At 46.6% G+C, this 15,933-nt stretch overlaps 1 protein-coding gene across 2 annotated transcripts in view; it reads right to left on the bottom strand.

Annotated features, from left to right (window-relative positions):
* Positions 1 to 1,966: 1,966 nt before the first annotated feature.
* hdac3 (histone deacetylase 3) overlaps positions 1,967 to 15,933 on the bottom strand; it is a 35,286-nt gene continuing 21,319 nt past the window's right edge. Inside the window, exons 9-15 of one of the 2 annotated variants that reach the window (XR_005460514.1) lie at positions 14,950 to 15,023; positions 12,416 to 12,480; positions 9,665 to 9,754; positions 8,051 to 8,109; positions 6,908 to 6,987; positions 5,022 to 5,117; positions 1,967 to 3,669 (exon numbers count right to left, since the gene is read on the bottom strand). Coding sequence is in view for 1 of the 2 variants with exons in the window: in XM_038796197.1 (XP_038652125.1) it covers positions 3,600 to 3,669; positions 5,022 to 5,179; positions 6,908 to 6,987; positions 8,051 to 8,109; positions 9,665 to 9,754; positions 12,416 to 12,480; positions 14,950 to 15,023 (596 nt within the window). In the remaining variant the exon portion in view is untranslated. Of the gene's footprint in view, positions 3,670 to 5,021; positions 5,180 to 6,907; positions 6,988 to 8,050; positions 8,110 to 9,664; positions 9,755 to 12,415; positions 12,481 to 14,949; positions 15,024 to 15,933 lie in introns of both variants that reach the window. The other variant, XM_038796197.1, reaches the window with a different exon arrangement.

Here is a 15,933-nt window from a genome sequence, read left to right as displayed (position 1 = left end):
CCTGTACTCAAATCCTCTCCTAATAAAGGCAAACATTCCATTTGTCTGCCTAATTGTTTCCTGTATCTGCACGTAAACTTTCAGTGACCCATGAACACGGAAACCCAAGTCCCCTTGAAGTTCAATACTACCCAGTCTCTCCCTATTTTTCTACCAAAGTGGATAATCTCTCATTTCTCCACATAGTCCATCTGCCAAATTTGTGCCCAACTTAAGACTCTCCAAATCCCCATTGCATCATTCACCACGATAATCTTATTTATTCTGTCAATTTGCACATGGCTCTGGATTATTGTCTTTGAAGTTCTGCTTTCTAATTTAGTGCTCCCCATACTCCCTATGCAAAGCCTATTTCCTAGTCTTACCCATGTTGTTGGTACTTTCCTGGACCACGACATTTGGATACCCCATCTCCTACTGCAAGTTCTGCTCCAGCCCTGAGCACTTATTCCGAACCCTGGCAGACAACACACCGTCTGGATTCGGGCTCTCAACTGCAAAGAACAATGTCTAAACTCTGACAAGACTGTCCCCTACCAGTACATTGCTTTTAACTCTCCCTCCCTCCCCCATCTGAATGGTTTCCTGTACCATGGTGTCACAGTCAGTCTGCTCAACTACTACAGCCCTCGCACTTGTCCGTACAATCTGCAAGAACCTTGAACCTGTTGCTCAATTGCACGGGCTGAAGCTCCTCCGCTCCCACCTTCTTGATCCCCTTCCTTGCCTGGCTCAGTCACACCTTCCCGCCCCTGATCAAATCAGACGACAGTAACCTCAGGGTTGTGACTGCCCTCTGGAACAAAATGTCCAGGGTGGTTCGCGATGTCTGCAACTTGGCTTCCAGTTCATTAACTCGGAGCTGAAACTCCTCAAGCTACAGGCAGTCCGTACAGGTGCGTCTGCCATGGACTGCAATGACATCCAGGAGCTCCCACATGCTTCAGCTGTGACACATCACCTGTCCTGCCATCTTTACCATGCTGATTACATTTATTTTAATTTCTGGGTTCCCTCTTCACTGAACTCCCTCACTCCAAACTCCTGGCTTCTTACTGTGCACTCAAAAAGCAGCACTCAGAGACCCTTGTATTTTATACTCTGAAAAACAATGAGTCAGCTGTGCTAAAGTTCTAAAAACCAGTTTAAGCTAACCATCTAATTAACAGCTGCTCTTGGGACAGCTTGTATATTCCTATTTAAGATGGGAAGAAACTAAACTTACCTCGTAAATTAAATAGTTAATTACTAAATGTAAACAAAAACTAGACTTTAGAAAGAAATTAACCCTTAAGATCCCCTCACTCCCCAAACTCCCAGCTTCACACTTTGTGCACTCAAGCAGCAGTCAGTTCTGACCTAATCTGTGACCATTCTAGTCAGTGCCATTTGGACACACCCATTGTGCCTTTACCGACTGGACGTGGTGGGTCAGTGATTTCCATTTCTGGACTAAGGGGCAGCACGGTGGCGCAGTGGGTTAGCCCTGCTGCCTCACGGCACCGAGGTCCCAGGTTCGATCCCGGCTCTGGGTCACTGTCCGTGTGGAGTTTGCACATTCTCCCCGTGTCTGCGTGGGTCTTGCCCCACATGTGCAGGCTCGGTGGATTGGCAATGCTAATTTGCCCCTTAATTGAAAAAAATGAATTGGGTACTCAACATTTATTTTTTTTAAAAATAATTCTGGACTAAGATCCAGAAAGCCTACGATGGGCAGCATGAAAATTGAAGTTACGCAGTGTTCTATTGTCCCTCGTCAACTGCTACTCAACTTACCGTGTGTATTAATTCTCACTTATGCTTTAACAGACGTCCTAACTGTGACAAATCAGCTTCAAGCCGTTGGACAAACGAAAGGGACTTTAAAGTTATTACTGATGTACCAACCGATCTTTTCTGCTCCAGTTAATTTTCATATCCAAATTCTAAAAACATTACAGGCAAACAAAGCAAACAAACACAAACATATACAAACCACTTTAATATGAAAAATCTACATTTTTTTTTCCTGAAAAGATAAAAGCAACTTTATGTACAAGGGCTGGACATTGGTGTAAATACACTGGCGTGGGCTGGCAATGTTTTCATTGCGGAAAGATTTGACGTTGATCAGAGTTTGCAGCGTACCAGATCGAGGCAGTGTACACAATCCACCCACTCACATAAATTTCCCTCACAGATGCAACACCGACAACAGCCGGTGTCTTTCTTGGGACGAGGAATCACAGTTCTGATCATGGCAACTAATGGTCTTCAACACATGCCAATGCTTGTAAATAGTGTTGGGATGATTGACAGCCACGACGAGCTGCTTCGTTTCAGGTATAGTCTTGTCAAATTTTAATCACAAGATTTGTCGGTGCCAAATTCTTTAGCAATGGTGTATATTTTAGTATGTTTTACTATGAACATTGTTTTCTTTTCTTTTATCTCCATTGATAGCATCACCACGAAACCCAAACTGTTTTTCTCAAAATTTGATCTGTTTGGGGACGTTTTAAACCAATGTTTCTGTTTATTGTTATCCCCCAATGATCTCCCAAGCATCTGCTCCCCTCCCCACAACTTGCACAGGTGAGTGAATTGTTACACAGACATCGCAAAGAGTGAAATATAAAAAACACACAAACTTCGGTGTGGCAATTTGGGCGACGTACGAGAGGGCAGCAAGTATGTGCGGAACTGTAACAAGAATAAATACCTTCAGGAGAGGAGAGAAGGGAGCAGGAAGGAGTTATATGATTGTGCGATTAATGATATTCCCGCTATCCTAACGCACAAGAACAATGGAAACAATAAAAAAAGACACAAGGTCTGGTAAACTACACAAAAAAGTAACAGCATTAACAGTTTGACATATTGCAAGGATGTAACATACCAGAACTTACCCCTGGCCCACACGAGGGGACTGGGAGTGACAGAACCAGCAATGAATTAAAAACTATTGGTTTCTATATTGTACTGTGAGGTCCAATCACATTGACACTGCAGCTCGAGGACACACCCACCCAGTCACATGCTACTGGAATTCCCCACAAGTTATCGGTAGTCAGAAGGTCAGCATAGTCATCGGCGGCTAAACATCCTCTGAATTTCTGTACTTACTGTGCCCTTGCTCATCTCTCCAAGGTTTCTGGTGTCCAGTACGGCCTCCGAATTGCTGTTTCATTACCTTACAAGGCACTATAAAGATGCAGCTGGATGCCACGGAGAACAACTTGCTGCCCGCATGCCACGGCTGCTCACTGACCAACAACAAAGCTCTCGTCCCCAGGTAAAGCAAAGGAAACTCGTTCAGATAATCAAGTCTTAATTTTGTCTCCGACCCCCAAAAAATCAGAAAGGAATCGATACCAGAGCGGAGGAATTGCTTCCTGGGCGTTACAGACAGATTCTGACCCTGGCCCACAGAGCCACACTCTGCTTGGCCTGGCGGGGGAGGAGCATGGCGGCGGCCGCTCCTCATCTTCCAGCCCCCTACGCAGCTCTGGAGACCCAACGCCAGTCGGTGTGGCTTGCGGTTTGCTCTGTTCACCAGTGCGGTGCTGTGTTCATCAGTCCTGACTGCCTGCTCCTATGTACGATGGCTAGTCACCTCCTCATATTTCCACATCACTCTCCTTGTCATTGTCGTGGTCACCGTCATAAAATTCATTCCCAGCTTCAGGCCTGCAGGATTCGGTGAAGCACAGAGACCATTACTTTTTCCTTCACTCTTAACAGACAGCGTTCTTGCAATTACTGTTCAAGAAAAAACACCATTTATACAAATGGTTTTGGCATAAATAAATACGGTATAGAAAGGTTTATGGTCTCGGAAAATGCTGCCCAAAAAGGGAGGTGACGTAGATTCAACAACATCTCTACTTCCTATGGAAGCTAAAGAAATTTGGCATGGCTGCATCGACTCTCACAAACTTCTACAGATGTGCCATAGAGAGCATCCTATCCGGCTGCATCACAGGCTGGTATGGCAACTGCTCGGTCCAAGATCGCAAGGCCAGAGTTTGGTGAACTCAGCCCAACGCATCACACAAACTTGCCACCCCCACATTGATCCTGTCTACACCTCGCGCTGCCTCAGGAAGGCAGACAGCATTATCTGAGACCCTCCCACCCAAGCATCGCCTTCTTCCAGACCCTTCCATCAGGCAGAAGGTACAGAAGTCTGAAGACCCGCACATTGGGGCTGGTTTAGCTCACCAGGCTAAATCGCTGGCTTTTAAAGCAGACCAAGCAGGCCAGCAGCACGGTTCGATTCCCGTACCAGCCTCCCCGGACAGGTGCCGGAATGTGGCGACTAGGGGCTTTTCACAGTAACTTCATTGATGCCTACTCGTGACAATAAGCGATTTTCATTTCATTTCATTTTTCATTCAGACATAGGAACAGCTTCTTCCCCACAGCTACAAGACTCCTCAATGACTCCCCCTCGGGCTGATCTGTTCCCTGTAAGAACACTATTCATGACACCGTATGCTGCTCTTGCTCATGTATTTGCTTTGTTTGGCCCCTTGTTCCGCATTGTAAACCAATCACTGTTTGTCAATGTACCATTTATCAATGTTCTCTGTTGATTATTCTTTGTCTGCCGTGTACGTACTGTGTACGTTCCCTTGGCCGCAGAAAAATACTTTTCACATGTACTTTGGTACATGTGACAATAAATCAAATCAGATCAAATCAATAACTCTCAAAAAGACAACTAGATAAATACTTGAAAGAGAAAATTTGTCCAACAAGGGGCAGTGGGTCCAATCAGGGTAGTTCTACCAAACAGCATTGGCGGGTCCAATCCTCTCCTCCTGCGCTGAGAATTCTATTCTATACGTTAAACTTGTTTCCTGGGCTTACACCTTAATTTATTTCAGGGAAAACAAGACAGCTCGCCCCAAGTACTCCATTTCCCGATCTTTTTAACAGAGGACCCTGGGACCCGAACCATTCTCCACATTGAACAATACACACAAAACACCCCGGGTTTGCTAAAAGTGCTGAACTCTTGTCGCTGCATGACGTACCGACTATAGTTGTCCTCTGACACGCGCTCCTCAGGGTCAGGCTCATCTGTCCGCTCATAGCTCAGCAAATCCGAAGGGACATCGTGGATCTGGACACTGGGAGCATGGTTCAACATTTTCAGGTTCTCAAAAATCGTTTGCCTGATCTGATCCAGGTACTAAAACAGGAGCCGGGGAAATCTTACATTAGATCATTGAATCCCGAAGCCTGGCAGTCGCCCCATCCCCCCATATGCCTCCCTCCCACCGTGGCACGGTGCCCAATCCCCCCCCCCCCCCCCCCCACCACTGCAGTATGGTGCTCCCCCTCCTCCACCGCAGTACAGCATCCATCCCTCGATTCTGACCTGGTGCCTGCTTCCTTGTGGCAGTACAGTATCCATATCTGTTCACCATTATTATCTCCCCTTTCTCTTGTGCAAAATGTTTCCATTTGTCCCATTCCTCTGCCTCTTCTCCATTTTTTTACCACATTTTTCCTGAATGATTTCTCTTCCTCAAATTTGACTCTGGATTCTGCTTCCAACACTCGTTCTGCCTTGGCATTCTTTTTTGAAATAAATTTAAAGTACCCAATTCATTTGTTTTCCAATTAAGGGCAATTTAGCGTGGCCAATCTATCTACCCTGCCCAATCTTTTGGGTTGTGGGGGTGAGACCCTCGCAGACACGGGGAGAATGTGCAAACTCCACACGGACAGTGACCCGAGGCTGGGATCGAGCCCGGGTCCTCGGCGCCGTGAGGCAGCAGTGCTAACCACTGCGCCACCGTTCCGCCCCTGCCATGTCATTCTGGGTGTTCATGGTCCACAGTTAATGAAATGTCGCAAAGCTGTTTTGTTTCATTATCAGAGTGTTGATGACACTGACAAGGTCAGCACTTATTTCCCATCCTTCATCGTCCTGAGAGGTGATGGTGGGTTATCGTCCTGAATTGTTGACAGCAGGTTTGATATAAACCGAGGGGCTTTCTGGGCCACCCAAGTTAAGATGATCAACTTGTTGGTGCGGTATTTTTGTACCTGTCCTGGGAGTGTTTGATGGGGACAGTGTAGAGGGAGCTTTACTCTGTATCTAACCCCGTGCTGTACCTGTCCTGGGAGTGTTTGATGGGGACAGTGTAAAGGGAGCTTTAATCTGTATCTAACCCCATGCTGTACCTGTCCTGGGAGTGTTTGATGGGGACAGTGTAGAGGGAGCTTTACTCTGCATCTAACCCCGTGCTGTACCTGCCCTGGGAGTGTTTGATGGGGACAGTGTAGAGGGAGCTTTACTCTGTATCTAACCCCATGCTGTACCTGTCCTGGGAGTGTTTGATGGGGACAGTGTAGAGGGAGCTTTACTCTGCATCTAACCCCGTGCTGTACCTGCCCTGGGAGTGTTTGATGGGGACAGTGTAGAGGGAGCTTTACTCTGTATCTAACCCCGTGCTGTACCTGTCCTGGTAGTGTTTGATGGGGACAGTGTAGAGGGAGCTTTACTCTGTATCTAACCCCGTGCTGTACCTGTCCTGGTAGTGTTTGATGGGGACAGTGTAGAGGGAGCTTTACTCTGTATCTAACCCCGTGCTGTACCTGTCCTGGTAGTGTTTGATGGAGACAGTGTAGAGGGAGCTTTACTCTGTATCTAACCCCGTGCTGTACCTGTCCTGGTAGTGTTGATAGGAACAGTGCAGAGGGAGCTTTACTCTGTATCTAACCACGTGCTGTTCCTGTCCTGGGAGAGAGCTTTACTCTGTATTTATCCTTGTGCTGTACACGCATTTGATGATGACAGTCACCTTACAGCTCACCCAATGTAAAATTAATTGTCCCGAATCCCAATTATTCGGGATGAAAAGAATAAAAATACAAACTGGTGTTTATGTTTCCAGAGCCCATGACTAACCTGCCTCGTGTTCTGGTTTTCAATCCTCGTGCTGACATCTGGGTGAAGTGTGAAGTCCGGAGCAAAGTATTCAAAGTATTCTGAGGGAAACAAGGAGTTTCTCCAATTACTGATGGTGAGCATCGAGCGAGCAGAGTGCAATGATATTCTCTCATCTGGCTTAATGCTGAAAACTAATACCATGTCAGCTTTGCACAACGAACCAAGTTGCAAATAATGGGAGCAGTGAATAGATTCAGGCTCCCTCACGGAGGACTGGGTTGGCACCGAGTCAAAGTGTTTTCAGACATTGTACTGAGTGCTGCACTGCTGAACCACAGCCCTGGTTTAACAGAGCCATCAAAGTGGGTTCCACATGGGAATTTGAGGACATCATCATTCTCAAAGTGACAAAAACTACTGAGCCATATTGGGGGAATAAAACCACAACAGGTTAAAACTGAATAGAATCAATCTCTCTCTCTCTCTGACAAGATTCACTAAACATTTGACATAAGTCGCAGCTTTATGGTTAGGCAGGAGTGCACAATGTTTAAAATTAGTTTCTGGGGAAATGAGCCTCACCATTACTCTCCATTCCTTGCTCCGAGAATATGCTGATTTGACCTGTGGATTGCTGCTGCAACAAATGGCTTGCTTCAGAGGACACTGAAGAGCCGACAACATAGGATGGGACGAGAGTCCTGTGTTGGTCACAATAAATCGGAGTGGCCTACAGGGCCTGTCGAGCAGGCACTGGCATTCAATACTATTACGTCCGGTCTTTGGTTTCAACTCCACTTTCCCTCCCCTGTACCTCGATCTCTCGATCCCAGCCTTAAATATATTCAAAGATGCAACATCCAAAACCCGCTGAGATCACCTCTCACTCTTAAACTCAAGAGAACACAGTCCAGAAAGGGCACTCCCAGTGGACTCAGTTCAGGTGAGGGGTCGGCACTCGTTGTCTTTGCCGGGGGTTATTTAGACTATAATTTAGTCATATATAGATCATATTTTGTTGCTAAATACAAATCAATTATTTGCCACAGTGGGGTTTCTCTTCACAAGCTACTGAACACACTAAACTTAATTGCACACAGGAAGCAACGCTGTACCTTTAAATGCGCCATGGCCCACAGATACAGTTTGGAGTTAACTCACCATTATAAGGTAGCTCATCACTTATCTCTTCGTCAACAAGCAACGAGGTTTCGAAAGTCCTAAGAGAGATGTTGCAATAGTAAATCAGGTTCCCATCAGCTCACCTATACCCATTGGTCCAAATGCACATTTCAATAAAACTCAAGTTTATTTTACAACTCAATAACTCGTACGCTGGGCATCAACTACATGCTGCTACACGGTGACACAGGCACCAGGGGCTGGATTCTCTGGTCCCCCCAGCCACGTGTTTCACAGCGGCACGCTATTCGCCGGCAGCAGGATTCTCTCTTCTCACCGCTGGTCAACGGGGTTTCCCAATGAAGCCGGCCCACACCACCAGGAAACCCACCGGCGAGGATGCACTGCCGGTGGGAACAGTGAATCCTGATGACCGGAGAATAGATGTCAAGTCAAAAGTGGATGCCCGGTAATGAAAGGTCAACGAGCTGAAACATTAACTGTTTTTCTCTCTCTCCACAAACATTCCCAGAGCTGTTCACAAGGCCAGCATTTTCCATCGTTATTTCAGATTTCCGGCATCTGCTGTATTTTACTATTTGTAAAATTCTACCAACTTTAGTTTTGAAATTTACAACTGACCTCCTGCCCTCAACTGCACTCGAGGGGAGGGGGTACCAGATTTTCATTAGCCCTGCTTCGGACATCAGCCCGGAGTATCCAACCTGTCCTCACAGTGGTTAACACTGCTACCCCACAGCGACGGGACCGGGTTTGATTCCAGCTTCGGGTGACTGTGTGGAGTTTTCACTCTCCCCTCTCCCGCGTCTGTGTGGGTTTCCTCCGGGTGCTCCGGTTTCCTCCCACAGTCCAAAAAGATGTGCAGGTTAGGTGGATTGGCCACGTCAAATTGCCCCTTGGTGTTGAAAGGTTAGGTGGGGTTACAGGGATAGGGCGGGGGAGGGTCAGTGCAGACCCGATGGGCCAAATGGCCTCATTCAGCACTGTAGGGATTCTATGGATTATTAATCCTTTAAACCCCAGTATTTTTCTGGTGAATCTTCTAAGGCTTCCTGAGGTATGGTGTCCAGAACTGGATTGAGTTACTCCGGACAGTCTGATCGGAGCTTTATATAAACAGGAACAGAACTTCTGACCCTTTGTATTCCAGCAGTCAAGAGAATAACCAAGATTCCAGTGGCCTTATAACCTTAAATTTGTACCTGTCCACTAGCTTTTAGTAAATTTCTATAGTTGGATGCCAAAATCTACCTGCTCTTCCAACTCCCAGCAACTCACGCCTTCGAAAACACTCTGATCTCTTTTTTTTAATGCCCTCACACTTCCCCACATTGAATTCCAGTTCTTAACAGTTCTTAAGTGTGCCGTTGCAACTTTCTGCTCTCAACTACACCAGTTATCGAGCCCCCGAACTGACTGTCATCAACAAATTAAGACATTAGGCTCTCTGTTCCATCAGCCAAGCCATTCACATAATGAAAAGCTAAGACCCCCCCGCCACCGCAGATCACTGGGGAACACCGTCAGTCACATCCCACCAATGGTCACTTGCTGCTTCCGACGGAGCAGGCTCGAATGGCCTACCTCCTGCTCTCTATGTTTCTGTGAGATTTCACATCACCACACACTCACCAGCATCGAGCAACGTTTCGGACAGTGTAACCCCCTCCTCCCATCACCAGCAGAGGAATGTTGAAGCTTTTCACAAACTCGACACAATCTCTGCAAAAACAAAACCACTTTTTAAGACGACGCAAACACAAGGCCAGTCATCGATGTTTATGCTCATTTGAATATGGGGAGGCCTTTCAGCAGCTCAATGCCGATTGTTGTAAAAGCCCATCTGGTTCACCAATGTCCGGTGGGGAAGGAAATCTGCCGTCCCTGCCCGACATGTGACTCCAGACCCACAGCAATGCGACTGACCTTTGAGGCTTCTGGTATAAATCAAAAGGGGTTTATTAAAGACAAAAGGCAGTCAAGCTACAGGCACAGGGCTAAATAGCTGCCTTTTGAAGCAGACCAGTGCAGGCCAGCAGTACGGGTTCAATTCCCGTACCAGCCTCCCCGAACAGGTGCCGGAATGTGGCGACTAGGGGTTTTTCCACAGTAACTTCATTTGAAACCTACTTGGGACAATAAGCGATTTTCATTTCATTTCACAGAGCACGTGTTTGGTCCCCAGCTCCCGATTTCACTCTGCCCGCCCCCCCCAACTCTTCAGCCCCGTGCTGTCACACTACTGGCTGGGGTTTGCACACTTCCGCGTGAATGGCTCCAAGTCAGTCACATGGGCCACTAAGCCTGCCTCCTTAAAGGGGCCACGCTACCACACTCACCAAGCTGCTTCCCACAATGCATCTGTCCATGACAGTATCAGTAGGAGTGACAAACTCCCAGTCCTTGTGGAGATCAAATCTCTTCTTCACATTGACGATATCCACCGTGTGTGGTGTGGTACCACCACCATGTTAAATTGATTTCGAACGGGCCTAGCGACTCAAAACTGGACAGCCATGAGGCACTTTCGGCCATCAGCAGCAGCAGCAATGTACTGAGCCACAATCTGTAACTTCATGGCCCAGCAAATCCCCCACTCTACCAATAACAGCAAGGTGGGAAATCAATCTTGGTTCAATGAAGAGAGGAGGACATGCCAGGAACAGTACCAGGTACACCAAAAAATGAGGTGCCAACCCGGTGAAGTTACAACACAGGGCTACTTGCATGCCAAACAGCAAAACCAACATGCAATAGACAGCGCCAAGCGATCCCACAGCAGACAAATCAGATCTAAACTCTTCAATTCTGCCACATCCGTCATGAATGTTGGTGGTCAATGAAATAACTAACTGGAGAAGGAGGCTTCACACATATCCCCAGCCTCAGTGGTGGGGGAGCCCAGCCCATCGCTACACAAGATAAAGCTGAAGCATTTCTAACAATCTTCAGCCAGAAATGCAGAGTGGATGATCCATCTCGGCCTCCTCCCAAAGCCCCCCAACATCACAGATGTCAGTCTTCAGTCAATCCTATTCGCTCCACGTGATATCAAGAAATGGCTGATGGCATCAGATATTGCAAAAAAATAGCGCTGTAGGCATGTGCTTCAGAACTTGCCCCGAGCCAATCTGTTCCAGTACAGATACAACAATGCCATCTACCTGGCAATGTGGAAAATTGTCCGGTTATGCCCTGTACGCAAATACAACCTAGCCGGTGACCATTCTATGAGTCTACTCTCGATCATCAGCTAAGTGGTGGAAGGGGTCTTCAACATGAAACAAAATGAAAATCGCTTATTGTCCAAGTAGACTTCAAATGAAGTTACTGTGAAAAGCCCCTAATCGCCACATTCCAGCACCTGTCCGGGGAGGCCGGTACGGGAATTGAACCCATGCTGCTGGCCTTGGTCTGCTTTACAAGCCAGCTACTTAGCCCACTGTGCTAAACCAGTCATAAGCTGCTTATTGACGCTTAGTTTGGGTTCCGCCAGGGTCACTCATGATAGATTAGTTGGAAGATGGACAGAAGAGCTAACTCAAGATGCAGAGTGATTGCCCTTGGCACCAAGGCACCTTTTGACAGAGTACGGCATCAAGGCGCCCTAGCAACACTGGAGTCAATGAGAATCAAGGGGAAACCTCTCCACTGGTTGGGGTGATACCTGGCACAAAGGAATATGGCTGTGGTTGAAGGTCAGTCATCTCTGTCTCAGCACATCGCTGCAGGAGATCCTCAAGTTCTGTCCTAGGCCCAACCATCTTCAGCTGCATCAGCAATGATAATAATCATAGTAATAATAGCAGGGGATTTCAACTTTCCCAATATTAACTGGGAAAGTCAAAGTGTGAAAGGCTTAGAGGACGTGGAATTCTTAAACGCATCTAGGAGAGCTTTCTATTCCAGTATGTAGAAAATCGACAAGAGACCTAGTTTTAGGGAATGAAGCCGGGCAAGTGGTAAAAGTTTCATTGGGGGAGCAATTTAGTGACGGTGACCATAACTCAGTAGGATTTAAGGTAGTTATGAGGAGGGACAAAGATGAACCAGAAATATAGGTTCTGAATTGGGGGAAGACCAATTTCAGTAGGATAAGGCAGGTTCTAGCCAAAATTGACCGAGAGTAGCTCAGTGGCAATGCATCTTTTTCTAACCACAGCTAACCAGTGGTTTATCTAGTTTGCCATCTACCATGCTGTCAGTTCATGCTAAAGGAGCTGTTATCTAATGATAATAATTAATTTTCCAACAAAGAGTCTACAGCGGACTGGGATATGACCAAAGGAAAACCTCCAATAGTAAAGACAGATCCAAAGTCACTAATTATCAGTATCAGCACTGTCATCTCAGGCCAGGCACAATGCAACAAAGTTTTGTTACCCATGTCCTTTTATACTGAGGTTGAAGCAACCGAGGCGATCACAGCCGAGAGAATCCGCGCCACACTGGAAAAATAAACAAACAGCGTTAGACACAAGTCACATACAGCAGCAAGGACAATTTGCTTTTATATGGAAGTTTTAACGTAGTTCCCCTTTGAAAGAGAGAGCTGACTGCTGGTGATTTAACCTGAAGGTCACCACACCTCAAGCGATGGGCAGTGTTGAGAAAGCAGGGCCTTCATGAATAACCTCAGTCAGTAGGGGAACTGAACCGGATGAGCTCAGTTGGCTGGACAGCCGAGTGTGGCCAGCAGCGCGGGTTCAATTCCCATACCGGCTGAGGTTATTCATGAAGGTCCCGCCTTCTTTTTTTAATAGAAACTTAGCATTCCCAATTAAGGGGCAATTTAGCGTGGCCAATCCACCCATCCTGCACATCTTTGGGTTGTGGGGGTGAAACCTACGCAGACACGGGGAGAATGTGCAAACTCCACACGGACAGTTACCCGGGGACAGGATCGAACCCAGGTCCTCGGCACTGTGAGGCAGCAGTGCTAACCACTGCACCACCGTGCTGCTCACAGGCCCCGCCTTTTCAACCTTGCCTGAGGTGTGGTAATCCTCACGTTAAATCAGCACCAAGCGTGGCACAGTGGTTAGCACTGCTGTCTCATGGCGCCGAGGACCTGGATTCGATCCCAGCCCGGATCACTGTCCATGTGGCGTTTGCACATTCTCCCTGTGCCCGTGTGGGTCTCTCTCCACCTCCCCCCAACCCAAACATGTGCAGGGTAGGTGGACTGGCCACGCTAAATATAATAATCTTTATTGTCACAAGTAAGCTTACATGAACACTGCAATGAAGTTACTGTGAAAATTCCCTAGACCCCACACTCCGGAGCCTGTTCAGGTACACGGAGGGAGAATTCAGAATGTCCAATTCACCTAACAGCACGTCTTTCGGGACTTGTGGGAGGAAACCTGAGCACCCGGAGAAAACCCACACAAACATGGGGAGAACGTGCAGACTCCGCACAGACAGCGACCCAAGCCGGGAATTGAACCTGGAACCCTGGCACTGTGAAGCCACTATGGTACCACTATGCTACCGTGCTGACCAGAAAATATTGCCCCTCAATTAGAAAATCTTTTTTAAAAATTGAAAAAAATCACCACCAGTCAGCTCTCTCCTCAAAGGGGAAAGCAGCCTGTGATCATCTGAGACTGACTTTACCTTTACTTAACGCAGTAAACAGTGGGAACTTCACAGAGACGTTATCAAACAAATTATGGCACCGAGTCTCATTAAAGGAGATATTAGGGCAAATCAGAAAAGTTCAAAGGAACTATTTAAAGGAGCAAAAAGCAGTGAAGTTGAGAGAAGGAATTCCAGAGCTCCGGACCCAAGTAGCTGAATGTATGGACTCCAATAGTAGAATGATTAAAATCGGGAATGCTCAAGAGGCCAGAATTGGAGCAGGATAGATAGCTCTGAGAGGTGAAGGAGATGACCGAGATAGGCAAGGATTTGGAAACAGGGGCAAGAATTTTAATATCGAGGAGTTGCGTATTCAGGAGGCAGTGTAGGTCAGGCAGTACAGGGTAATGGGTAAATGGAACTTGGTATGAGTTAGGGAATGTCAAAGTGTGTTTTGGATAACCTCAGATTTAGGAAGATAAGTGAGTGGACCTGGACCTCCTTTGAAATAGTCACGTCCAGAGGTTACAGAAATGTGGGAAATTCAGCAGCACGAGCTGAGTCAGGAGCAAGGTTGCACGAAATAGGCAGTTTGAACAATCAACAATTCAAAATTGCTGGGAGTCCTCAACTAATTGGCCAAAGGCAACACCTAGCCTGAACTGTGCACGTGATTCCACTTGTTAACACAAGAACCGTAAATCTGTATTCACCGCTTACTGGCTTTTCTGCCAAATGAAACATTTTCTCAAGTACTCCATCAAAACCCTCGCAACCGTAATTAAATCTCGCTTTAAACTTCCATGTTTCAAGAACAGCCCCAAAGTCACTCCTCGCTGATACTGTCTGCAGCAAATCCCCTCTACAGCCTCCCCAAGACCTTAACATTCTGTTGCAGAGTTGTTTACACAATAGGAACATTAGACACAATACTCCAGCCCGATGCCTGGCTAGTGCTTCATAAAAGATTCAGAATAACTTTCTTGTTTTTGTACACTCCGCCTCTATTTAATAAAGCCCAGGTTATTGATTGCTTTTTTAAAGGAAACAACCGTTTCAATTTGACCTTCCACCTTCACAGATTTGTCAATCGAGGTCTCTCTGTTCCTGTAATAATTTTACAATCTTAACCATGTCTCTCTATCACTGTCACGCAACGGCACTGCACAGCTGACTACATACAGCATTCAACCTGTGAACGAGTGATCACAGGGTGAAAAGAGCAGCTCAACTACCAACGCTGCGAGGCTAGCCCTATCTTTTCCCGCCTCAGATCAAGCCGGTCGGGGAAGATGGTGAAGCAGCAAATGGTAAGAATTAAAAAGTAAACTTACCTGCAGCACTATACACGTGGGCTGGTAGAAATCCACCACCTGTTTGATAACCGGCTGGAACAGGAGTCTATAACCTGAAACCCAAAAGAAGGAAGGTATTGACAAAGTCCAAAAACTAAATCGGCCCCATTGCCCGGCGACTGAAACAGGCACATTCAAACAGACGCTGTACGGAAAGGGTTCATCAGAACGTCCTGAAGTCTGCTCATGTGAGATCAGCATGGATTCTTTTTGTTCCACTGCAGCGAGCATAACCTCGAGCCTTTGCCTGTAGGGTGAGGAACTGAGCCAATGTAGATGCAGTGACCACTTCAGTAAACCTCTGGACGTGACTATTCCAAAGGAGGTCCTGGTCGACTGCCTACCTTTCCTAAATCTGAGGTTATGCAGTGACCACTGAACGAATGGTGAATTTGATACCTAATTGAAATATATTCCACAGTATGTAACTGATGCACACACTGAGGAGGCACCTTTAATCGGTTGATAAATTTTGCAGATGGGAATAATCCACATTTACTGAAGAGTTAGTGGAAGTTTCACTTTTTTCTTTATCCGTTCACAGGTTGTGAACATTGTCGACACGGCCAGCATTTGTTGTCCATCCTTAATTGCCCTTGAAATGGAGTCACTTTATGGACCATTTGAGAAGATAGCCGTCATCCATTTTACTGTGGGTCTGGAGTCCCATGTAAGCCAGACTGGGTAAATGACATCAGTGAACCAGCTGGGTTTTTAACAACAATTGATGCTAATTTCAAGGTCACCATTACAGAGACCAGGTTTTTAAATTTCAATTCCAGCAGCTGGCAGCTGTGGGATTCGAGCCTATGTCCCCAGAGAATGTGATCTGTACCGTACCAGCCCAGTGACATTACCACCCACCATATACCCCTTAATAATAACAAACTATTGATAAGATCACAAAGTTGGGGAATGGAAAGAAAACTTGTATGTACATGCACAAACACAAACCCAGAAGTT

This window comes from Scyliorhinus canicula, chromosome 4 (assembly GCF_902713615.1).
Source record: "Scyliorhinus canicula chromosome 4, sScyCan1.1, whole genome shotgun sequence".
Taxonomy (NCBI): Eukaryota; Metazoa; Chordata; class Chondrichthyes; order Carcharhiniformes; family Scyliorhinidae; genus Scyliorhinus; species Scyliorhinus canicula.
Note: the sequence above shows the minus strand (reverse complement) of the source record. Positions and strands in the feature narration are given on the sequence as shown.